Genomic DNA, 26,271 nt, shown 5'->3' on the forward strand with positions numbered 1-26,271 from the left:
TTATTTAGCTAATTTGCTACACACAACAACGAGCACATACAGTATATGCACATAGACATGCACAGCGTCAACAGCTAAAGCGATAACAGACTGTGCCCAGAAGCAGTTATTTAGCAATAACCCTGAAATAAGTGAGGTTATTCACTCACCGAAAGCACTTGAGATGCCAAAGACGGCACGTCCAACTTGTAAAACCTGGCGAAAGTGTTTTGTGAAGACCACCCAGCAGCAAAGCATAAATCCCGGATAGACATACCTCTAGACCAGGCCTATGAAGGGGCGATAACCCTTATCGAGTGGGCATTCTTGTCCCTGGTTCTCATAAGCCAAAACGATGGTGTCCACTATCCAGCGAGAAAACCTCTGCTTAGAGACTGCCCATCCCTTAGCACAGTCACCGTAGCATACAAAGAGCTGGTCTGACTGTCGAAAGCAGCCGAGCGGTATAAATAACACTGCAAAGCCCTGACAGGGCAAACAGCGCTCTGAGCGTCAGAGTCATGCGAGGTTGACGACTCAGAAGACAAAGCGGGTAGAGGAATGACCTGCCTCTTAAAAGGGAGTAGAAAGAGATTCAGGCACGAAGCCCGGTCTCGGCCAGAGATTGACACTACAATCACCGGGTCCAAAACGAATACAATCGGCGTTCACCGAGAGCCTGCAAATCTCCAATGCGCTTAGCCGAAGCAAGGGCAAGAAGCAAAGCAGTTTTGAGAGAGAGCTCCCTAAGAGCAATAGAATCCAAGGCCTCGAACAGGGTAAAGAGAGAGAGCCTTCAGAACCATGACTAGGTCCTGGGCGGAGAGGGGTTCCAATGAAGAGCGGGAACTCGACGGTGGCTGGAATGAGCACCTTTTGCACGTCACTGAAGAGGCTAGAGGGAGTGATTGAGCGTTGAGGAGTCCTTAAGGGCAGCTAGGGTTAACCATAGGTGCCGGTGAAGGAACATCATGAAGCCCATAGAACGGCCAATGGCTTGGGTGGAGTGCTTTGTTGCCATGAGCATTAAGTCCGTTTACGTGCGCAGATCTTTCTCGTGCGTCCACGTTGCCTCTGTCCAGGGACTGCAGGACCTTGGCCTGGAAGACCTGCAGCACAGCCATAGAATGCAGCGCAGACGCCGCTTCGCCAGCGGGCGCGTAGACCTTATCAGCTGAGATCCGCGCCCAGCGTGGTTGGGGAAGGGCACAGATGCACGGCGACAGTCTCCCCGACGGGGGGCATGCGCACGTAGCCGTGGGCTTCCGCCCCGTCCACTTGGGAAAAGGAGGCCTGTAAAGAGGCATGGACGCGCTCCAACTGGGGTGCAGACCACGACTTCACCACGTGCTCATGGACGTCAGGGAAAAAGGGCATCTTCCACCTCGAAGCAACCTAGCGGCGGCCCGTCTGAAAGTACAAGGAGTCTTACTTACTCTTGGTGGGCTCATCCGGAGCGATCTAGGTGAGGTCCAGCTCCATAACCGCCTTCTCAAAAACCCTGATGAGCTCCGCCTTCTGTGTCGGAGCGTTCTGGCTCCTACGCTGCCCAGTCTTTCTTCAACACCGATAGGGACCTTGAGTCTCTGCCAGCGCTGAAGGAGCAAAAAGTCTGTGACGATGGGAGGAGGGCAGAAGGTGCAGAGGGCTCTCATCGGAGAAATGGACTGGGGAATGGAGCGACGGCAGAGGACGACGGCAGGGGCCTCGCCACTGTAATGCCACGAGCAATATCCTGGATCTCAAAACGCGCACCAGCAGGTCAGCGCAGTGCACGCAGCCGGATTCCAAGGCGGCGGCCTCAGCGTGGGGCAGGCCCAGGCAGGCGATGCAGTGGTCCAAATCCTGCAAAAAGTAGCCATCGGATGCAGTGAAGAAGTTTCTTCAGGTGTGTCTTTAACGATGGCAGCGTGAAGGAAAACATTCTGACGTCATTATCCCACCTCTGCATTTTATACTGCCCGAAGGCTCGTCAGTATTTGCATAGTTGCGACAATTGGCCAGTTAATTCACTGGCGTTATCTTATAAGGTTTCCCACAGCATAGCTGGGCTACACAATGTTGAAGTGACCACTCTCGAAAGGGAACTGAAGCTGAGGTTGCTTTGTTTCTGCTCGATAAGTAACATTGGTTTTGCGGTTTCACAAAACCATAATTTGCTGCTGCTGTTGTTGAATCACAACTGATTTATCCATACTTGCGCAAGCTGTGTGATGTGCCGGCTGTTAGTCGTTGCCTGTGTTACATAGCATGTTTGTTATTTTGAGGTGGAGCAATGAAGGGAGGGGTGTGTTTCTTTTGGGTAGGGGTGTGTTTGTTTGGGTATTGATTTAAAATATCAACATTGTTTGTCAGAAACTACTTACTGCACCTTTAAGCATTTCATACCAAGCAGCACTGCAGCTGGCTCCTACTGTAATTGTGGTTAACATAAAGCACAACTCAAACTACTCATGATATAATAAAAAAAAAACAACAGGAAGACTCACTTGAAGCATCATCATCATTGGGAGATTTATCCTCATCCTGGGCATAACCAAAGCTTAAAAGTTTGGACATGCTGACTGGAGCTGTTTTCTTCTTATCATGGGAACTGCAGTGTAGAAACTATTATCAAATACTAATATAGACTGATAGATATTTATTAATGTGCATTTGGAAAATAATGTAGGGGCTAAAAATGTTTTGTTGTTGTTGTTTTTTTAATAAGAGAGAGAGACACATACGTCTTTTTGAACTTGTTGGCCTCATCTATATCTTGTAGGGAGAGTTTCTGCATCTCCGACGTAGCATTGTTGACATTCTGTGTGAGGACATTAGATTTTTAATATTAATTCACAATTTAATATAATGATATAAAACACTGCCGATGAAAATCATAACAAGTGATTAATTCACAATTAATAATTCCATCCAGCAATAAAAAAGGAAACTCACAGATACAGAACATTGTTAATAAAAAGAAAGAAGCATGAAGGAAGAATAATGAATGACTAATAATGCAATAAGATGATTCAGTTTCCTGTGTATATGATGAACATGATAGGGCATGAAGTGAGAATCGCAGATCTAATGTTACAGGGTACAGAGCCATTTCAACAGTCATTTGAGTCAGCATTCTGAAATAACCAGTTCTGTATAGTTAAATATGTCAAACTGGTTTTTGCCATGGAAAGTCTTTTTGTTTAGTAACCTTAATCCTTTAAACTATTTGCTAAGATATTAGGCAACTGTAATGAAAAGCAAATGATTTTAAATAATGATTCTCAAATATTTACAGTATTTAGTGTTCCCAACTGAGTAGCCACACAGCATGCAATTTTATCAAATTGTATGTATAAAAATTCACCATGAAAACACAAAAGGTAATTTGCAAAACCCCTGTTTTCCTGTGAGAGAAAATGGTCTTTGCATTTGTCAACCAGTCAAGAAAGTAAAAAGCAGAATCACAACAAAGGAAAACAAAAATGATTGGACCCCAGTTTTTGCAGAAACTTATTTTGCTTGGCAAAAAATAAAATAAAAAGATGGCAAGATGGCAATTGAAAGATTGTTTATAATATGGCGGCTGGATGAAGAATGGAAGGTTCGAATACACGATGGCTTTTACGGTCTGTGCTAATCCATTCACCTTGTCATTACCAGAATCCCTGTCCCAGGCTGAACAGTTATCAGTTCCAAATGGGGGCTCCAGTTGCTGTAAGGCCCCTTTAGACTCACTCTTGCTGATTCCGTCAGGGGTAGTTGCATTACTTCCGCTGCAAGCATAAGATCAAAAGATTGAACCCCAGTTTTATACCACCATGGATTGGATGGATTGGGGTTTACCCTTTTATGTCTCTACAAACCCCTGTATTTCTTCTGAGAGAAGAATGCAAGTCCTCCATGTCCCCCTATTAATACGGACCAGAATATTCTTGAATTGCTTGAACATGCCATGCCTTAAATACCAGAACTAATTGACACATGCATCGCTTCTTTTGCCAGGCCAATGAGTTGTAATAAATTGAGATGGTCTCTTATAATCTTGGATCATTCGTCGAACCAAAATTATGTACAAAACATTATTGGGCTGACAAATTCTCACCTCTCTTGATCATCGGGTGAGCCAGAGAACCAATTAGAGGGTTTGTAGGTACTGTTAGGTTTTGATTCCACAGGATCATCGTGCCACAACAAACCTACAGGAGAATTGAAAGATTAGCAGGGCCATAATTATAGGCATCTTTTAAAGTAAATCAAATCACGTAGTGTTTATTTTTGTAAAAGCAGTAGTCGTTCTGTACATAAATACTACACTTTGTTCCTATAGGACGCTATTCTGAACATGTAGTGAATCACAGCAAAGTTAATGACAAATATAAAAATAAAATTCTATACAGGAGACACATTTACCCTTCTGTCCTCCTTGTTTTGCAAGTTTAACATAATCCGAGTCAGATGCCTGAATTCCTACACGCCGTCCTTTAGTTTTTTCCTCAGGAGTGACGTCGGCAGTCTGAGACAAACCTGGAATCTGTGAAGAGGGTCCAGAAGCTCCATTTGAAGCTTCATGTTGAGTTGATCTAACACCTACAATGAAATAAAAATATTTGCACAATTATTCAAGTGGTGCTCATTGCAGAGCCAAATGGCATCCGGCTCCAGCTCTCTGGACGTCATGGGTTGAGTTTGACCTAATCCAGCTCCACCTATGTGGATCTAATGGCTGGACAGATAGAGTTATGGGTAAGGTTAGGGTGTGGTTGGACCTTCTAGCACCATCCATTTTACGCCAAAATTACACCCAGAGAGGGGGAGCTCCACCCACGGCTCTGCAGTGAGCAGCCTCTACAATTATTTGCCTCAATCTTATACAATATTTATAAGTATTATGTGACAGTAATGTAAGCCTACAGTGTTCTGTAAAGAAAATAAAAAAATAACAACGGTAATAATTTGTTGCTCACAAGGGCCATTACCCGGTTTTGTCCGGCGATAGTTGGGCTCGGCATCCATGTCTGGTGTCTTGGTGGTCATTGGTGGTTAGATAGCACTGCAATTGCAGAAAGAGTCAATTAAGTGCTTAACATTGATTCTAAATAGAAGGTTCTCATTTAATGCGTTCTTAAATCATCCAATTAAACCGCGAAATACTGTCAGTCATCTCGACATATTGAGCGCAGACCATTGCTCCGTTGTGTAGACAGCCGCATATCGGCAGCAATCTAACTTAGCAACGCGAATAAACGCGGCTACTGCTGATTACGTTTTTAAACACTGTGGTTATTTTAGCTAGTTCTCTTGGGATTATTCTTGTTAAATAGTTAGCTCCCCAGTCAACCTGGTCGCCTAGTAACAAAAGCAGCATCAGGACCACCATAAGCATCATCTATACAAGACATTACCAATTATCTGCGCAGACTTTAAAAACAGAAATTACAGACATCCCGGATAAAAACTAAATGTAGAGCAATATTTAAATATTAAATTACATCGTTATTATTTAGCTGAGGCTACTAAAATGACATGGAAAAGACAAAGCTTACGTCGTGTTAACTAGCAGCAGCACGCAGAAGGGGGACGCCTAGATTTCTCTTCTTCATATGACTGAACTGCGCTCTGAACCGGGACTGAGGCGCCTCTCCTGCCACCTACTGGATGGGAAACAATCTTCAAGTCAAAACCTTTTTACAGTCTATGGTAAAAAAAACCATGGTAAAAACATGACATCACATGTAATATTAAGAATTAGAGATTTGGCTGATATAATGAGTTTTTTCATAAACTTTATTATTTAAAAAACATCTTTGTTTGTTTGTTGACGGCAGTTTAAAACCGAGGTCATTAATTAATAAATTAAGCCACATTTAGCTATTTTAAGTTATTTTTTGAAAATGTAAATATGTTGTTCATGTTTATTAACTCTCTATTTCTGTTTTAATTTATGGAAGACATTATCTGTCAATTTTAAATAAATTATTTAAATAATAGGCTAAGTGTACGCAAAACGTGCCAAATTAAAAAAAAAAAAAATTCAATTGTTTTAGGTTTCAGTTTCAGATTTATCATTTGATTAATGGATTTAAAATTGACCTTGTTAATGCAGCCATTTAGTTTGTTTTAAACAAGTTGCAAAGGTGATTTTAAACATGATTCTCCATAACTGGGCGCTGACAAACTTACAGTAAATTCAAAAGTTTGCCCCGGCCGGGGACTTTACTGATGTCACGTGACATCCGTTCAGAGGCGCGTGTAAAAGCCGGAGGAGTGACGTTCAGCAGCAGAGATGTCAGCAACACACACTCTGAAGATGACAGCATCTGTTCAATACATAAGAAAACTGCTGGGGAAAAGCAGCTGCGCGACAAACAACCTGTTTAACACTGGACACAAAACACAGAAGAACACTAGTGATTATAAACAACCAACCAAGAGCAAAGATGAAAAAAGTCATAAAAGAAACGTAAGTGACTACTAATTTTTTATTTATTTATTTATTTCTCATTGACTTTATTTTTTAAATGTTGATTCTATGATTCTAATCATTATTTTGTAATTGATATTTATTATTATTATTATATAAATAATATATTAATCTATTATCTAAGTTACTTATTTTAATAATGACCTATTGTGGTGTATTTTTTTAGGTTCTGCAATCCCAAGACAAGACAATGGAGCAGTGCATACGGTATAAATATATATTTTTTTAAATATATATATATATACGATTAACATCTTAAGTCGCCTACACAAATTCAACCCAGATGCAGTCATATCTCTGTCTCTTTCTTACTCATGTCTCTCTCTTGATTAATAGGAAAACTGTTGTTTTAAGAAGAAAAGAAAACGAAACTTTTGGGTTTGACATCCAGGTAACCTTATTACCCGCCCACCTTCTATCCCTCTCTCTCTTCTCATCCTTTTTTCTCCATTCATTCAAGCATTACGCCTGCCTGAGGGCTTATTTTCTGTCAGAGGATAATTGGATTTTGGATGATGAATTGATTGGATCTTTATTCCCTGTCCATAGACAGGCAGTGTTGAGAGAAGCATCAGTGCTGAGCAGGATTTGGGCTCATGTGTGTGTTGGGTGAAGGAGAACAGTCTCGCAGAGAGTAGTGGGTTAATGACAGGTGAGTTATCAAAACACCGGCCCACTTTCTGTCAAGAACCAGTGTCATTCATACTTACTCATTGCTAAAATCTCTTTGTCTCTCATCTCAGGTGATGTTATTATCACAGTCAACAGTGTGTACATTGCTGGATTCACTCAGCAGCAGATCAAGGATCTGGTTCAGAAGTCCTCCTTCTTAATGTAAGACTAAACACTATTGACTTTGGTACAATTTGATATGTTAAACCTTAAATAAAAGTTAAATACACCTTTTTTTTATGTAAAAATTCTGCTGTACTGTGCCAGACTAACTGGGACTAGTCACAGCACTGGCATATTTAGCAGGGATATGTTGATACACCAGATTATAAATAATTTTGCCCTATTATTGGTTTGATTGCTTCTGTTGCTCTCCTCATTTGGATAAAAGCGTCTGCTAAATGATTAAATGTAATGTACAGTAAAACCTGTTAATCGGTTCACTTAACCTGTGCAGTGTAAAAAAGATGTTTGTAAGTAAAAAAGTATGAATTACCATAATTTATGGTTAAAATCTACATCGATTTAAATTTGATTTAAATAAATTTGATATAGGTTTAAGAGATCAGTACATGTACATACCTCTACAGTAATTAAAAGATTGTTAAAATAGTTGTATATATATTTAATGTATACAAATATTGTGGTATTTTAAAAACATTGTAATAAAATCCTGTTAAATTTTATGTAAAACTATTTAAATAAAATATAAACTACAATAGCTAAATAGTTTTACATAAAATTTAACAGGATTTTATTACAATGTTTTTAAAATATCACAATATTTGTATTCATTCTGTCACAAAAGCTGCCACTGTGATAGAATGTGTGTGAGTGGGTGTATAATGGCACAATCCAAAGCAGTAGTAATTCAATGAATAGTAGAAGTTGTATTTTTATTACTTAAAGTCGGAATGAAACAGAAGTTGTGATAGTCTTTTCTTTCATATTGTGACACATCAGAGCGAAACGTCAGTTCAGACAAGAAAAAATATAGCCTTCGCACCAGTAAACACTTCATCAGAGAAGAGATGTCAGGAGGGGAAGTTATTTTGATGAAAGATTACGAGGGCACATGAGTAAAAAAAAAAGGATGTGCACATATTTATAATACATATTAAAAATAAATATTGCAATATAACATGAAAAAAAATAAGAATTTTCAAATTTGATTTCATGGTGACTTAATATACCAAGTGAACAATTTAAAACCTAGTAATCCTAGTTTTCATTGTAAATGCCTCTTGATCTGAATATAATCTTTATGTCTTCTCTGTTGTGGACTGTAGGATGGAGATTATCAGAGGTGCTACAGAAAAGCAGAGACAATTGCTTGGCAAGCTTCATCTTCTGCAGGTGATTTTCTTAAAAAATATTGAATATTTATTAATATCATAAGTCCCATTTTTATGCCCTAATTATGCATTTTTATAACACTTCATAAATCATTCTTGTCCTGTCTCTGTTTTGCTTAACTTGCGTATCAATAGTTATTTACCGTAATTATGTTGTGTTAGGGAACTGTGTGAAAAGTTGGTTTCCTCTTGCTTAACAGTTTTTTTTCTTTCTCTGTGTTTCCCCCTCACTTTTACACCACAGCGACAGTTTACAGAGAAACGCGAAGAGCTTCAGACACTCATCACAGAGGAAGTGCGTCTAATTGGAGGTGTGTTAATATGTGTTTGTGTGTGAGAGATGTGGGCATACACTACCCACAAGAGAAACGCATCATTTCCCCATAAAGCCACGGTCTGCCCTCAAGATATCAACAAAAGCATCTGTGTGTGCACGCATGCCATGTTGGAAGTGTGTGTGTGTGTGTGTTTATAGAAATTACAGGAAGATGCTTTGCTGACGATTCTTATCACTGTTCTTAAGTGAAACTTCAGCTAGTCTACACTGTGAAAAAATGTTTTGTCAGGTCGTTTAAAATGTGTTTCATGTGGTAACAACTGCTAGATAGAAGCTTGTTTCTACTGTGGAAAAAAAGTCAAAATTGTGAGATATAAACTTGCAATTGCAAGAAAAATCGGAACTGTGAGGTTTCATCTTATCTCTGACTTATTTTCTTAGAATTTTTAGATATATACTCTTTAATAAACAGAGAGAAATCTCACAAACACAATTTATGTAACATTAACACGAAACCGTGAACTGAGGGATAAATACACAGAGGGAAGATAATCAATGGAACGGAGAACAGGTGAGGTACTAATTAGAAACCATGACAACAGATGAGTAACCAGAGCTAAGGCAAACATGACAAAGAAAACAGGGGCCATTTACACAACACCGGTTTTTAACTAAAAATGCAAACATTTTATGTCCCTTTTTTCGCCATTCATTTACACGACAACGGCATTTTGGGGGGCCTGAAAAAACAAACTTTTGAAAACCGATACCATTATCGTCTCTGTGCGAACTACAAAAATGCAAATTTGTGAACACTGTGACGTCATTTGCATGCATATTATGTGTTCAGTCTATAGGCACAGAGTGTTTCTTTACAAAGTGACATCGCCAACTACTGGCCTGGCAGCAGAATACAGCGTTTTCAGTCGTTTTGCTGATCCGTGTGAACGGGGATCATTTTGATAACATTTACGTTTTTAGTAATAACTTCCGTAATTCAGAATGCCTTCATCAACCGTAATTTTTTAAGGATCAGGTCAGAACTTACAGGAATTACATAAATTAAAAAAATATTACTACATAGAATAGAATGATTTATAATAAATAATTTGTAGTACCACATTAGAAAATTATACTATATTAAATATTTTCAGTTAAACCATTTTTGTTCATTTGAGTTCTCTTCTATTATGTTCACACAAACGCTTTAGTGTGCCAGTAGATTAAAACAATATTTCCCTTTGTTTTCAGGTGCCATGGGAAACATCCAGAAGCCAAATGCCCTTACAGAATCTTCTGCTAGCCTTTGCTGACAGTATGGATAGTTTTGTTCCACTTACAATATAATCAAACGCACCGGGCTTCACTTGAAAAATACACGCCTGTGCATTAGAGTAGGGCTGAAAGTAAACACTGTAGTAAAGTAGATCAGGCACCTTCTACTCCTAAACCATTTTAAAGTTACAAGACTTATGGCCATAAGGTCAAAGAGACACTGTTAAGACAGGATCGAAAGCATGATATTTAGCATGAAATGTTAAATATTGATGTATAAGATTGAATTATTTAACTATTTATTTTAATTGTAGTGCATTTCTGTATTATTTATATGTATTTGTGTATTTTGCACTATTAAGCAGCAGTCATTTAAGCAGCAGTCATTTTTATTGTAAATGTATTTAATTTACTGCACTGTTTGTTTTATCTAATATATTTTGTATACAAAGTGTTTTAATATATTTTTTCATTTTTATATTTATAGAATGCCTTTTTAATAAACTTTTATAACTGGTGTTTTGGTCTAGCACAAGCTGGTTCTTCCCACAGTACACTTAATCTTGCTGAATGTGGTTTGCATAAGTTGATTTGTCTGCTGTTTGCTTCTGCTGATCATAGGTTTCCCAGATATCATCTCTCTCAGTGGTAAAATACCAGATGCAATTCTTATTCACCACAAAGATCTTAAGCCTGGCAGGAAATGACATCATTTCAATCACATCAGTGATGATTCATTCCGTTTCAAAGAAGAAAAAAAATAGCATTCTCATCACTTTTATTAGACTTAATTGACAGTAGAATGACTGACGGATGCCTCATTCTATTTTCAACCTCATTTTTGGCTGCTTTAAAGACTTTGTAGAAGTTGTTGCAACATCTTTACAATATTAGATGGCAATCATATTAAGCTCAACCAAACTGACACAAAACACTTTTGCAGATTCATTGGATAATCCAGGGAGTGTCCTGGATTATCCAATGAATGTTATCCAATCACAGGTTAACTAAAATAGGCTAATTTAATGTCACTTCTATTCAAACTAAAACCATGTACTTTACATGTGCTTTACATGTGCTTTAGTGTGTTAGTCAACATCAAAATAATAACACTTTTTTTAACGCATGACAAAAGATTACTAAAACAATTTAAAGGTGACCTATAATTCAAAATTGAATTTACCTTGGTATAGTCAAATAACAAGAGTTCAGGGCATGGACATGACATAGAGTGAATCTCAAACTGGACTGTTCTCGCGTCCTCATTTAATTCACGTTTATGAAAAACACCCCTGAAAAACGGTCGGTTCTCCACACAATACCGACTGTGACGCAATAGTCGGGATCATTAATATGTACGCCTCCAAATATTTGCATAATGTCAGCCCTTAAAGGAGAACTCCGGCGCAAAATGAACCTTTGGTCTAATTACACATTGCCTAGTCAACCGTTATCTGAGATTTGTTTTCATGATTATCGAATGTAAATAGTTTTATCTCTACAAACAGTTTAGCCTATAAAGCTAGTATAACGCTAGTATATTGGGCATAGTGTAATGACAAATAAAAATCGCTTGTTAATACCACTAACAAGGCTCAAAATAGCCCCACACTAACACGGTAGCATAATGAGGGTCCCTACCTTCAAACCGAAGCATTGAGAACTTTGTCAGTGTCCAGACAGTTTAATAAGAAGATATTTTAAACATACAGTCAACTTCGCGTATACAGGCATAAGCCATCTTTGAAATACAGTCTTTACCAGTCGATCTACGAACGCCGATCCAAGCCTGCTGTTCGCGCTCACCTTATCACAACTTATAGCTCGTTCACATTCTCACCAGCGAACACTTGGATCGGCGTTCGTAGATCGACTGGTAAAGACTGTATTTCAAAGATGGCTTATGCCTGTATACGCGAAGTTGACTGTATGTTTAAAATATCTTCTTATTAAACTGTCTGGACACTGACAAAGTTCCCAATGCTTCGGTTTGAGGGACCCTCATTATGCTACCGTGTTAGTGTGGGGCTATTTTCAGCCTTGTTAGTGGTATTAACAAGCGATTTTTATTTGTCATGACACTATGCCCAATATACTAGTGTTATACTAGCTTTATAGGCTAAACTGTTTTTAGAGATAAAACTCTTTACATTAGATAATCATGAAAACAAATCTCAGAGAACGGTTGACTAATGTGTAATTAGACCAAAGGTTCATTTTGCGCCGGAGTTCTCCTTTAATGCCAGGTGGAACTGCGCAGCCGAAGCATGGCAGTTGCTCAGTGTGGATGTACACATGAACACAAAAGTATTTTTTAGTTCCTTCATCTGAGCCTCTGAAGAAACAATGGGTTAATTTTATTTTCTCTGGAAATTTTCAAACATTTCACCGACTGTTTCCTCAACTTGGGCCAATACAGAGCTGGCCTCGGATCGAGCTACCAAGCAACACTTTCTGATGTGTAATTGTTCAAGTTCAGACAGGTAATCTTTCTCTCAAAATCGTTCAATACTGTTTATGCATCAGTAAGTCAAGCCAGTGACTAAAATATCAGCTTCACATCGTTTCTTTTAGTAGGATGAAAATAATCGTATTTAAATTGTGAACAAATTATATACAGAAAGCGATCAAAGAACAATCTTTCCACACAGCGCGAGTTTATCTGGACACTTGCCAAACTCGTTATGAAATCAATGACGCACGTTACTGCACAACGAAGCTCTTACTGTATTTACATCATCGTGTTTGCATTGGTGAAAGCATTAGAGAGAGTGCAGAAACTGCTTTGCAATGATAAGATCTTCATTCTCGCGATCAACACGTCATCTGCTCAATGCTCATCACGGCAACATTTTATGTGATGGGAATAGATCTAAATACTTTAAAAACATCTCACGATTCGTTCATCTCGATAGCTGTTATAGTAAAAACGTATAATAGCAGTAGTAAAAGTATTCGGGAGAGAGTTTCACATGTAATGCGTAGCTATTTCATATGCAAGCATGTCAGCCAATCACAGCAGTGGCCGCGGTTACACTGAATCCCACAGCAGACACGCCCCTTCAAACAGAGTGTTCAAATCAGAGGCTAAAAGCAGGCTAGGAAAAATGCCATTTATTTCTAAATTATGATTATTTTTTATCTAAAAAACATACTAACATTATAAGGGTAACCCAGGAAACATTATAAAATAATTAAAAAAAACATTCTAGGGCACCTTTAAAGCTGCAGTCCGGGATTTTTCCTCTTTGTCGCCATCTCTGTTCGAAATCTGCAATTGCAGTCATTCGCGGAATTATCAACTTTACGTGGGTTGTAGTTCAACTCCCTCGACACGGCACAGCGCGGAGGAACACAGTGTTTGAGGAGAGTGTGCAGCTGTCAGTCACCGCGCCGATGTGGATATTGTCATTCAGAATCACAGATTATTCTTTTTGGAAGTATGACCAACATAAGAATTTTCACCGGGAAATGTCAACTGAACTAGTAAGAAACATTCACTTTTGTTCTGGTTCTGACATTGCAGTAAATCGCGCTGATTAAATCTAACAATTGCTTATAAGTTATCATTTCACGCAAAACCGTGCAAAGTAGCTATACTATGTTCTCAAATTGTTAATGTTAACAACGTCAGCAAGCATTGCGTGACTACATCATGTAATGTCCTTCCGATATTATCCTTGTTTTCGCATGGGTCCGGTTGCAGTCTCTTTTTTTTCTGTAGCCACTCCGAAGTCCGAACGAAGTCTTTTGCATGTTACAGCGGGTGAGTCTCTAGTTGTCACTGATGATGATCGTCGTTTGAACCTTTCTGGATCCGCCATCAAATTGATAAGTTTAATTATATCAAGTGCTGTGAGAAAAGGCTATAAATCTCCACCTCCAACATCCTCACACGCAATATAGCTTATACTAGCCGAGACTCCTTCTTTATGTGTACAGATGTGACGTAATGACGCAAAGACATGTTCGAATCTCCCGCGGAAATCCACCAGTACCACTAAAATTAAAAACATTATTACAAGCTTACCGTTTTGCATCGAGCTAAGGCAAGCAGATAGTTTTGAACACTGGCTGGTTATGTATTTTATTAAATATGTATTTTGGATAATTTTTAACCCAAAAAAAGCTACGGACAGCAGCTTTAAAATGTAGGCCTACTTTTATGTACACTTAAGTATCGCGCCCCCTTTTTTGAATAAACAGGAAAATGCACAATCCGAACTTAAATGGTTATAATTCAAGAATGCTGTGGAATATAGATTTAAGATTGGTCTTGTTTGTCTTTAAACGATAGAGTATATCGCAGCCACCGCACTTGGCTGGAGTTACATCCTGCTCCTTATGTGGGTGGCTAGCATAGAAGTCGCTTCCTTCAGACGTCTTCAACTGAGGGCAGAGCTGCATGGTTCAGACCTGTTGACTTCACTGGGTTTTCAAGTGGGCACCCCACTTCACCGGTGTTTCGTCAACTAGCCCACGACACCTCCATGAGGCTTGACAGCAGAGCCAGCGTCCTGGAACTGCTCCCTCGGTCATTCAGGACTATACCACTCCGCTCTGACCCCCGCCCTCTCTGCCAGCCTGGTTTAGCCACCGCTCGCTCCTCTTCAACCACAGCCATCTGGATGCTGTCTCTGCCTGCTTTGCTATCTTGTTCACTAGGTTCTTGCGGGTTGTCCCTCTAACCCCAAGCGTCCCCAAGGCTCTCCAAAGTGACTGTCCTGGGAACCCCCTGCAACCCACCTCCACCGGTAGATTCCAGGCTCTCCAACCCCTCTGCTGGCTCTCAAAGATGAGGGACTGATACTTCCCTAGCTTGCGTTCGTGTGCCTCCTCAATCCTTTCCTCCCAGGGTACCGTCAGCTCTATTAGGGCCACCTGTCTTGTTGCCTGGGACCAGAGCACGATGTCTGGTCGGAGGCTGGTCACTGGAATTTCCTCTGGAAACTTGAGTTGCCTCCCGAGATCAACTCTCATCTCCCAGTCCTCTGCCGTACCAAGGATCCCTAAGGATCTGTTCTCCTTGCCTGCCTTCTCCCCAGGCCTGAGGAAGCAAATGAAACGGGGACCTCTATCTTGGGCCTTGGTTCTTTTCCGCTTCCTCTCCTTTTCCAGTCCATCAGCGAGCTGTGCGAGCACCTGATCATGGCGCCACCTGAACCTCCCTTCAGTCAGGCCTGCCCGACAGGACGACAGAATGTGCTCCAGGTTTGCCGGTCTCTTGCACAGCGCACAGGATGGATCCTCTGTCAGTCTCCATCTTTGGAGGTTTGTTGGTGTTGGCAGGACATCGTACACAGAACTAAGGAGGAACTTTATTCGATGCCCCTCCATATTCCAGATGTCCTTCCAACTGAGAGATCTTCCTCGGACACTTCCCCACCTGGTCCAGCTGCCTTGCTGTTTCATGGCTACTGCCCTGGCTTGTCTACTCTCTTCCTCCACGGCCCGAATCTCCTTCTGCACCATCCCTTTCCGGTCCTTTGCCTTTGCCTCCTTCCAGCTTGCTCGGGTGATGACTCCCAGGCCCAGCCTCCCCTGGGTCACCGTGCCCATGATGTCTGCATGTTGTAAGCGCTCTTCCACTTCCCTCAGAGCTCCGCTGGCTTTCCACTTCCGTCCCGTCTTCACTACGATGTTGGCCTGTCGCACAGCCTGATCGTTACTGTCGCGCAACATCATGGCCAACCGAACTTTGGCTGTCTTAAATTCCTCCACGACTGATGTGATTGGCAATTGTTTTAATAAAGACATTTGACTGATTTTTGTAGTTAAATAAATTACTGTTTTATAAGTTCCCATTCAATTCAATTAAGCACTTCACAAGGAAACAGTGGGGTGGGGTATCAGAATGGACAAAAACAGTGTAACAGATCCACTGAGGAAAGTTGCAGTTGGACCCAAGTGCAGTTTTATTAAGATTATCCAGAACAAATAAAACAAGACGATAACTTAAACTAGCCTATAAACATGACCATAAACGTAAAAATAAACATGAACTTGACCTGACAAGACGCATGAGACTCTCCAACAGCGGTTACAGGGAACAATAATCAACAAAAGACAATGGAAACATGAGGGCTATTGATACACACAGACTAATGACTTAACAAGACACACTTGTGAATAATCAACAAGGAACCAATCAGAACATGACACATTGACAAGAGAACCAATCAGAACATGAGACTAGGGACGCACATGACAAGATCACATGATGGCAAGGGAATCACATGACAAACCAGGACACCATGACTAAGCTAAATTACAAAATGAAAAAGACATGAAACATGAACGAACCAAAACCCAAACCAACATGACAAACAGCTTCCGTCTCAGTGAGATGTTAGACTGTGGAAAACTAGTATCCACCTGTCAGAGAGTGTGTTATCCTTATTTAAGTGCAACACAACTTTGCAGTAAAAGAACACCAATAAATCTCCCGTTTTCGAAGATGCTCAAAATAAAGGGTGCCACTTTTCAAACTGAATGTCCCGTCTCAACCAGCGAGCCCATCAATCTCACAATCCCATGCTCACACCCAGAATTAGAAGCCAAACAACACTTTTTTTTTCTAAACAATGGGGATGAGAATCTCACCAGCTCCGCCACTGGGAATGAGAATGAGGCTGCGTCACCCAATGACAGCCAGATTCCATTGAGTCGTAAAGGGAGGGACACTGACACAGCCATGCACAGACTGCTCTCCACAAGAGACTACTTCTGAGCATCCTTCTCCTTCAGGGTCCACTCGTCTTCCCAAATCACAGGAACTGGAGTCACACCCACTAACAAACCTCACGCAGTACAGCTGAGCCAACAGGAACAAGGTAAGACGCATTATTCTTGATGAGTGAGGTTTTAGAGTTTGCGTCGATGTGTTAAAATGGTTTCTGACAATGCAAATCTTCTCCATTAACTGTTCATTGGTTTTGAAAGGTACAAGTTCACTTTTCACATTCAGGTGGTTCGATGTTCTTGTTCGAAGTGCATAAGTTGTTTTATGTTGAGGAAAAACTAGTTTTGATAAGGTATTTCTTGGATAAATTTCATAACTATAAAGAGAACAGCAATAAAACTTTCAAAATGCAATTTGAAAGATGTCTAGACATGGTTACTTGAGATGTTTTTCTGTATTGGTGTAACATCATGGCACGATTTCCCAATTCTTGAATATTATGTAAGGCCTCTCATTGTTGGAAGAATTGTGTACTCGCAGTTCTCATTCCAGCAGTTGGTCGCTTTGTTTAGTCAAATCAAATTAAAATTCCTCAAAACAACTTTGCATCTTTTGCCAAGTCTCTTCACCAAAAGTCCTTTCCTAATTTGGACAAGACAAACCATTAAGTAATGAAAAGACACTGATTGTCAGTTGAATACTAACATTGGGTGATTTGGTGAAATTACAGCACAAGAAAAACTGTTAATTATCATATACAAACTGATCTATGTTACACCTGAGAACTGGAATTCAAATAGAAGAGTTGTGTCTCTTTTCCTTTATCAACTGCTGCAATCGCAGGACAGGAAGTGACATCAATGGAGCAGAACGCCAAGGACACATTTGAAGCTGAGAAAGAGCAAATGAATGGTCAAACCGAAGAAGTACCTCAAGAGACGACGACATCTGAAGAGCCGGCGAATATAAGAGAGAATAAGAAAGAAGAGGAAATAAGTGTGAATGAAGCAGATGAGAATGAAGGGGGGGAAACGAAGGAAGAAGAAGAGGAAGAGGAGCCTGATTTCCAGCCTCCGGTTGAGATGTCAGGCCAAGAGTACGAGAAGGATAAAAACAACCGGCCTGTTTGCAGGTACAACACTGTCTGCTACAGGAAGATTAAGAAAGGAAACACAATGCAGAGAATAGATGAGTTTGAGTCCATTCTGAATGTATAACAGCGGTGAATGTCGTCAGAGACATGCGTAAGAACTGAGTGCCGTCATCATGTATGTTTTCATGGGGTTGTTAAACTTCTTCATAGTTAAAAGACATAACATATATGCTCACGTGAACAGTATTTTATGACAGTTTATTTTCGGTTTCTTTGTAGAAATCAGTAGTTATCTTTAAAGCATCAAGAAAGCAGACTCGCCTCTGATGATCAAGTTTAAGTAAACCCTCATCTGGCAGTGAGCCGGGAAAACATTTAGGCTATTTGTCTGCAAATTAGATTTTTCATTAATGAATGCTCCTCCAAATAACATGCGGTCTCTCTGACTGATGAAGGTCTGATCTATATTGTGTAAGTATGTGAACTCAACATTAATGAATTACTGGAAGAGCTTAGTTACAGTAAAGCAGTATGGAGGACATTATTGTATTTCTGTTTAAAATGTCAAAAAAAAAGGTTTTTGAACTCTAATGTAAACTTTCTAATGTTGTGATTATGGATATAGCTTGCTTCCACCTTTTAAAATACAACACATAATAGTCATTTCAGCATTTTATCATTTCCTTTAGATCTGTATATGTAGCATGTATGCAATCGGTAATTATATTTTTGGACAAATAGTTGTCATTGTTTTACATAATGTTACTGGATATCTACCATCACTGTAAAAAAAAAGTTGCTGCCTTAAATTTTTAAGTACAATCAACTTGGATGTTTAAGTCATATTCACTTAAATTACATTAAACTGACTGAAAAAATGAGTTGAATCTTGTATAACGTTCACAAGTTTTTTTTCTTTCAAAAAGTTGTTAAAGCAATGTAAAAACATAATGTTGTCATAACTTATTGATCATATCATTTTTTACAGTGATACTAGAAACTGCATTTCATGTTATCTATTCAAGTTATTAAGTCTCTCTTTCTCTCTGACTGCACAAAACTGCTAAATATGTTTTTGTCCCATTGAGGTCGAATTACACAATCTGTGCAATAATTGGCTTGAGAATTGAGATATTAAATTTGAATGTATTTATATTATATTATATTATATTATTTCTTATCCACTAGATGGCAACATTGTTTTGTCTTGATATAAAGGTAAGGAAAGAGGTTTGCATGACCTGCCTCTGTCTACTTTTACAAACTACATTTCTGTTAGTGGGTCTTCATTGGAATTTGGAACATTATATGTGAAGTCTAAGTAAAAAAATTTGGGTCCTGTTATGCATATTTGTACAGAATTGAAACATTCATCAACTAAAGAAAATACATGGTCATGGATTACTTGCAACAAATCATCTCGACAACCCTTCATAAAACCAATCTAATATACAACCACAATAAAATGACAACCTAATGAAATCAAACTTTGACAAGCTCAATTAGCACGAAGAAAGAAAACCAACAAATTGTTTACCTTTGTTGAACTAATCATTTTTATGTGGCATCTAATGCAAGTATAATCAATGTAATGAGATATTTACTGCAGTGATTAGTTTCATTTGGGTGTTTATGACCCGACAGACTCTTTTATTTATGTCTCTGTGTTTCTGGCCCCTCTCTAATTGCTCATTGGGAGTCTGTGTGGGTTTGGTGTTGTTTCGTCTGTTAGCTCTATAAATGCTTGAACTTTACAATACAAATCTCACTAATTGCTTTTTATTTGAAGGCAGTTTATGAATATCACCTCCATTCCTCCAAGCACATTACCTGCTGCTGCCTGATCGTAATGTATTACAGGTTACTTTAATGTTTTCATAATTCTGCTGTGGGTTTATTTAGGCAAAACGAGACAGGGCTTTTGGCCTGGCTTGTTTAAGTCAGGTCCGGGCCTCATTTGAATGGTGACAAATGTCATGCTGCCATGGCAACGGGAGGTTTGTGACTGTTGTGGTGCACCGTCCCTGGGCTGGGGGTCGGAAGGCACTTCCTGGGCAACACACGTCCCCTGTGGTTTAGGGTCGTAATTGACCTTTCCTGACAGAGCGGTACAGCTTTTCATTCTCCCTCGCTCCATCCCTTTTCTACTGTTTCCTCTTTCTTTCTTTCTGTTTTGGTCGCTCTCACTCTTTCTGTCCCCCCAGAAAGCAGGTTGCATCACGGTGGGCTGAAATGCCACTCTTGGCCCGGGGCTTTTACGCAGATCTTTCTGACTTCCTCTGGCTCTCTTTGCCTGCATGTTTACGCAATAACTACCATGCGCTTGTCTGCTAGTTTTGTGGTAGAGGTACTGGAGAAGGTTTTCTTTTTTAATCAACTCGCCTCCTTTTTAAAGGAAAATAAAATATTAGACAGGTTTCAGTCTCTGCTCTTTTGAAAGCGTTGAATGATCTGTTATGTGTTGAAGCGGGTAAATGTGTCGTTCTGGTTCTTTTGGACCTTAGTTTAGCCTTCGACACAATTGATCATTCAATTCTTTCGAAACATTGTGAGCAGTATGTTGGCATTAGAGGATCAGCTTTAAATTTCATCCTTAAGGGGAGAAATATTGAAAACTTCTCCTCCTTTTCTCCAGCTTGTACATGTGGTGTGCCACAGGGTTCTATTTTAGGCCCTGTTTTGTTCTCCCTATAGGGATCTATCTGCTTCCATTAGTCAATATTTTTTTTGTAAGAGATTTTGTATGAGATTTCATATCATTATGTAGATGATATTAAGCTTTAATTTCTTTACAGAACATGTCCCTCAGTCGTTGGTCGACTGTTTAAGCTATTTTAAAAACTACTCCAAAAGTGTTCGTTTTTGGTCCATCTGAACGTACCGATATTCTTTCTAAAAGTCATGGCCCTATAATCAGCACTGTATGTTCTCAAGCAAGAAATGTAGGAGTCATTTTTGACTCTACACTCAAATTTACACAAATAAATTCAGTTGTTAAATCAGCTTGTTTTCCGCTTAGGGCGATTGCCAAAATGAAATCTTTCTTTCCATTCAAGGACTTGGACAAAACTGTTCATCGAGACTGGACTATTGCAATTCATTGTATTTAGGAGTATCTCAATATTGTCTTTCTTGTCTCCAGTTGGTCCAAAATACGGCTAGACTTTTAACGGGTACTAGAAAGAGGGAAAGTATTACACCTGTATTAACTAGTTTGCACTGGCCCTCCATTGAGTATCGAATCCAGTTAAAGACTTTATTATTTGTATGTAAGTCTTTCAATGGATTGGCACCACATTATTTATCTGATCTCCTTTCTTTCCATCAGACCAATAGGTCTTTACCTGTTTCTGTCTGCCCTTTTCAGGGGTTTTTAAAATCTTCGCTAATGACACATCTTTCTACATTGGCTTATGTGTTAGAGTAATGAGACCCGGTATTGCTGAGATCATATTATTGGGATTATTTGTATTGTTAGTTGCTATGTCTAATTTTTATTACTGTTGTAAATTTGGGATTGTCTTGTTTTGTGTGATCTGTTTATTACTCTATTTACTTGCTTGCAGCACATTGTTTGGCCTTGCCTTTATTAAATGTGCTATCTAAACTAAACTAAACTTTTATTTTACATTGAAGTTACAACATATTCTCTCTTAAACAATTTAATATTTGGACAGTGAAGCCACACTAAAATGTATAAATGTTATTGGATTATATAGTATAACAAAGCATCAGACCAAGTTGCATTTTGTTTAAAACACACAGCACAAACACTCTTTTCAAGCAAAACATTTTAAAAATGGCTTACAGTAGGTTTTGATACTAAAAATACTGTCCAATGAAAGTAAAAAATATTCTTTCTGGCCACGTGAATGGACTTTCTGGTCATGTTTATAGTTATTGTGATCAGGGTAATTAACATTAATGAAAACTAAAACCAAAAATTATTTTTTTGTTACTTGAAACATAAACATTAACTGAAACTTATTTTATTTCAGCTAATTGTCAAAGCAAAATTTCTCATAAATATAAAAAAAAAACTATAAACACATTTTTTAAGAAACAACTAATTAAATGGCAAAATACACAACAAAATTACTTACATTTTTAAATATATATTAAAATAAAATCTAATTAAAAATATTAACAAAAATTATAATTTTACATGATACCAAAATAACCCTGATTGTGATGAACTACAAATATGGTTTCTTTGTTAGGATAGTGGTTTACAAACGGTGTTCCATGGAAAAGACAAGAGAAAAATAATTTCTAAATAAATAAATAAATAAATAAATGATTGAACATTTACAGATTTTGATATTATTTAAATTTTGAAAAGTTTCATGCTACTTGCTAAAGACAATTGGAAATCATATAAAAATTAATCACAAATAATTTGACTATTTTCAGGTTTATATACAATGTACTAGAAATAATAAATCTTTACATTTTAAAAATGTTTATATTGATTTTTTTTATACACAATTTTACATATTTTTTTAAACCGTATAAATTGGATTTTATAAATGAAATTTTAGGGTCTCTGTGTTTTTTAATTGTCTTGAAGTGTCCAAATATTTTTGTGGACATTATATTAATGAGATGGTGTGTAAAAACAAATTCTTGTAACAGTACAGTAAAACTTACCATGCTTCTTATTTCATGTGCAAATGAATCCACAGATTCTGCCATTTTCAACAATTTCATTCTAAACTGATCTGCGAATGATGTAGAATAAATGATGATTTGAGAGCGAGAGGTGGCCTCGGAAGCGTGAGTCATCCGTCAGTGTTTGTGTGCTGTGAGAGCGGCCCACTGTGGCCTGACTCTACGCCACACATTCATGAACCCCCCTCACGCCATGATTGCTCTACAATGACAGCTTTGTGAAGGATGGAAGAGAGCTGCTGTGGAAAATATTCAAGACACTGAGAGAAAGAGTGAGACAATGAGACAGAAAGAAGAGCTATCAAAGTGTTTCGTTCACAAAGCCTGCGAGTGTTCTGGCTCCATTGGAAACTTTCAGCCGTTCAGTTGAGTTTAAAGGGGGTGAGACAAACAGAAAGCTTGCGTCTTGTGGTAAACATGGGGTGGGGTCAGGAGGGGTCATTTTCCTCTGTGCATTCACTGGGTGGGTGTGATGGGTTACTGGAGGCCTGTTCCGCTGTCCATTCTCTCTTCAGGTCATATCCAGAGACCGGTGGCGTCACAGCGGCTCACAACGGACATGCCATGACAGAACACAGGAACTGATGACGTCTCCGATCCTTTAGGGGGGATTCTGAGTGAAATAGCCTTCTGGAAATACTCGTTTCTTTGCATTGGGGGGTTGTTTCCTGCACTTGAAAAACACACACAATAATTCACAAAACAAAATGGCAGTAAAACCAGTCATTTCTGAAAGACTCATAGGACATCTTACTGTAAACTTCACATTGTCACGGGATGATAATAGAAGATTTAAAATAAAATGTAAAAAAAAGAAAAATTCTGTTTAATTTAATGTGTTATTAATAATTGTAATATTTTGATAAAATAATAATGATTAGTTATTCTTTTCTATTATTCTTAATATTAAGAATAAGAAATAGAGGAAAATGCAAGAGACAGACAAACAGTATTTATTATAAGGACCATACCATTAATATATAAAAAAATTTAACATAAGCCAAAAATGTTAATATATACAGTGTATATATATATATATATATATATATATATGCACACACACACAAAATGTTATAGACCACCTGTCTTAATAAAGATAAATACAAATATTTTAGGAATCTGTCAAAAACTTTGACAGTAAAAAACTTTAAAATTAAAAATTGTATTGTCATTTATTAGGCAAATAACAAACTAAAACAACTAAATAGTATTAACACAAAATAACCAAAAAACATGTTGGCCTTGATAACAGCTTGCATTCTTGCTGGCATTGTTTTTATGTACAGTACTTTTCCACAGTCTCTTGTTATTGACTTCCAAATAGTTTTTAGTTGTTCCCAATTGCTTTTGATGAAACTTTTGTGCAATCTATCTTTGAATCCACTAAATCCCAATTTTGTTCAATAGGATTCAAGTCCAGACTTCGACTTGACCAACAGTGACTAAAGAGCTTACGCATACTGGTGGATTAACCATTACAGAAACATAATGAATGAATACCAAAATGAATTTGGTAATCAGCAGCTATATGGCACAAACCTTGTTTTTTTTTTTTATGTTTTTTTTGTTGTTGCTTTTTACAGCTTGATTTCACCATAAACAAAAAAAATGTTTCAATGGGGGAGTGTTATTTGCTTTTGGACAAAACCAAAAACCATGATTAGATTAGACCAATACAAAAATGCACTTTAAAAAAATTACACAGTCATTTCACTTTTTTCAGAGTAGTGCTTTTAAAGAGTGGCTTTTTATATTATATAATTTTCCATACTGGTGTGAGAAACAAAGATAGAGAGAGATATACATACATATAAAAGAGAGATAGAGCAGGGGGGAGGGAATTAGAAAGGGTGACCCTAGGATAGTGGAGGTCACAAGAGGTTTTCCTGATGAGTGGTCCTTTGGGGTCTCTGTTTGCTTTGAGTGACAGGCATCCATTGTGATGCCTGTGAACTGGTGCACTCTGGTTTATATCCATTCTTATCACCAAACCAGGGACGGTCTGAAGAGATGGTTGCCCGCAATGCACAGAATGAGGATGGCTTCCCACCACAAATGACCACGAGCCGTTTGTCTCCATCCAGGAGGGAGAGGTTGAGTGGAGAGGAAGTGCGATTGTACTGGCCACACAATGCACAGGTGTTTGATAACTGGCCAGACGTGGGGGCTGGGAAGAGTTTATGCAGGGAGCAAGTCGGGTTTCCCAAAGGACAGCATTTTAATTTCTAATTCATTAATCTCCCCCGTGCAGCCATCCTGCTTTATGGAAAACGAAAGACCGGTATAAGATTCACCTGACTGGCTCAAGTCAAGGTCACATGGTATGAAATCAAAGATACTACGGTGCTTCTTTCTCAGTTTAGAGAGAGAGAGAGAGAGAGAGAGAGTGGACCAAATGTCCTCACAAAAATAGCCAAATCTATAATCAGTCTGCATGTGGGAGATTGCTAAATAAACATATAAAATAATATCGATGAAATGAAAGCATGAAAGCAGGAATGCAGGCACTCAAAAATTTAGCTATAAGCTACAAAAGAAACTCCTGAATCTTGTCTGAATCTATGTGTGATAAGGTGTGTTTTGTTCAAAATGCTCCACAAAAAGGTGTAGAAACTTTATATTGCTATTTACAGTAATGCCTAGCTGAGGAAATAAAGTTATAATATAACATTATCCGTCAAGTCAAATGCCTCTAAAAGGACTATAAAATAAAACAGTGTTTATCCGAATCACTTTAGTGAATGATGTTTTATTAAAGTCCCCTGTATTCAATAATTGTATCCCTTAAAACTCATATTTGATCACCAAAATGACGTTTAAAAAAATTAAAATGCCTTAAAATAGCTTGAATGTAACTCTACACGTTTGCCTCATTTAGTATAGGAGGTTCTATGAAAATGCAAATTAGCCCCGCCTCCACTCACTCACACCAGCTCAGAGATCCACTGGTTGATGATCACACGTTGATGTCATTGGTTACAAGTTAGTTTGTGACGTCAGAAACACCAGCGATTTCAAACCGCTTTTTTGAGACTGGTTCACTGCAGTTTTAAGGAGAAAATACTCAGCAATGGTGTTGACTTATGAATTTACACATGCATGGTTTGACTTAAAGCATATTAAAAACACCACATAGACATATAAACAACATTAAAAGCTTGATTTTCACCACAGGGGGACTTTAACAAAGTTCGGGAGGAGCACGTTCAGAATATCGACCATATCAGCGCGAGAGAAAGTTAAATATAGCGCCGACTTACCTCTGTTCCACGACAGTTTTTCCAGCATTCCTCCTCCACACAACCTCTTGATTATTCCTCAGCCAGGGATATCTGGGTTCGGGCCAAATTCAGAGATCGGAACCCTCTCCTCGGACAGCACGCAAAATACGCATATTTTATACTATATCTGATGTAAGTGTTAACTCGTGAATTTATTTTGAAACAGCTACAATCGAATGGCTGCTTTGAAATATGCCCACATATAGGCCTAGTAGAGGGAAAAACAGTAGGCCTATGTGAAAAGAGTGTGAGTGTGTCCCTCAGTGATTTTCGTAGTGTAAAGGCCCATTCACACCAAGAAGAAAAACTATAAAGATAGCTATAACGATCACTATATTAGTGTTCACCAGTGGCGTCAATTCACCAAAAGCAAAGGTAGCAGACTCTGATAACGTCGCCAATTTTACTCCTTCAACGTGACAGTCCCACTTTCAAGAAGCTACTGGACACAACTTTTTCCAGCACTTCAAAGCTCAAAAGTCTAAATATATTATCCAATTTAAATGTTATTTTCCTACTT

General features: G+C 38.6%; 3 protein-coding genes across 6 annotated transcripts in view; 2 read left to right on the top strand and 1 right to left on the bottom strand.

Annotated features, from left to right (window-relative positions):
- Positions 1 to 26,271, bottom strand: part of cunh7orf57 (chromosome unknown C7orf57 homolog) — a 131,435-nt gene that overhangs the window by 6,280 nt on the left and 98,884 nt on the right. Inside the window, exons 1-7 of one of the 4 annotated variants that reach the window (XM_056266825.1) lie at positions 5,508 to 5,561; positions 4,941 to 5,014; positions 4,375 to 4,551; positions 4,067 to 4,160; positions 3,611 to 3,737; positions 2,706 to 2,782; positions 2,469 to 2,572 (exon numbers count right to left, since the gene is read on the bottom strand). In XM_056266825.1, coding sequence (XP_056122800.1) covers positions 2,469 to 2,572; positions 2,706 to 2,782; positions 3,611 to 3,737; positions 4,067 to 4,160; positions 4,375 to 4,551; positions 4,941 to 4,998 — 637 coding nt within the window. In that variant the 5' untranslated portion in view covers positions 4,999 to 5,014; positions 5,508 to 5,561. Of the gene's footprint in view, positions 1 to 2,468; positions 2,573 to 2,705; positions 2,783 to 3,610; positions 3,738 to 4,066; positions 4,161 to 4,374; positions 4,552 to 4,928; positions 5,015 to 5,507; positions 5,562 to 26,271 lie in introns of those variants that run through there. The other 3 variants (XM_056266826.1, XM_056266827.1, XM_056266824.1) reach the window with 3 other exon arrangements.
- si:dkey-276j7.2 (cytohesin-interacting protein) lies at positions 6,240 to 10,101 on the top strand. The gene is made up of 8 exons (XM_056266829.1): positions 6,240 to 6,424; positions 6,612 to 6,652; positions 6,782 to 6,836; positions 6,995 to 7,097; positions 7,189 to 7,279; positions 8,407 to 8,473; positions 8,717 to 8,783; positions 10,001 to 10,101. The coding sequence occupies exons 1-8, from the start codon at positions 6,248 to 6,250 to the stop codon at positions 10,060 to 10,062; spliced, it is 663 nt and encodes a 220-aa protein (XP_056122804.1). The 5' UTR covers positions 6,240 to 6,247; the 3' UTR covers positions 10,063 to 10,101.
- On the top strand, positions 15,879 to 18,383 carry LOC130101351 (ermin-like). Its single transcript, XM_056267038.1, has 3 exons — positions 15,879 to 15,931; positions 16,772 to 16,857; positions 17,550 to 18,383. Exons 1-3 carry the CDS (start codon positions 15,879 to 15,881, stop codon positions 17,921 to 17,923), a joined length of 513 nt encoding a protein of 170 aa, XP_056123013.1. The 3' UTR covers positions 17,924 to 18,383.

Source organism: Rhinichthys klamathensis, unplaced genomic scaffold (genome assembly GCF_029890125.1).
Source record: "Rhinichthys klamathensis goyatoka isolate OS25496 unplaced genomic scaffold, OSU_Roscu_1.1 h1tg000254l_1, whole genome shotgun sequence".
Lineage (NCBI taxonomy): Eukaryota > Metazoa > Chordata > Actinopteri > Cypriniformes > Leuciscidae > Rhinichthys > Rhinichthys klamathensis.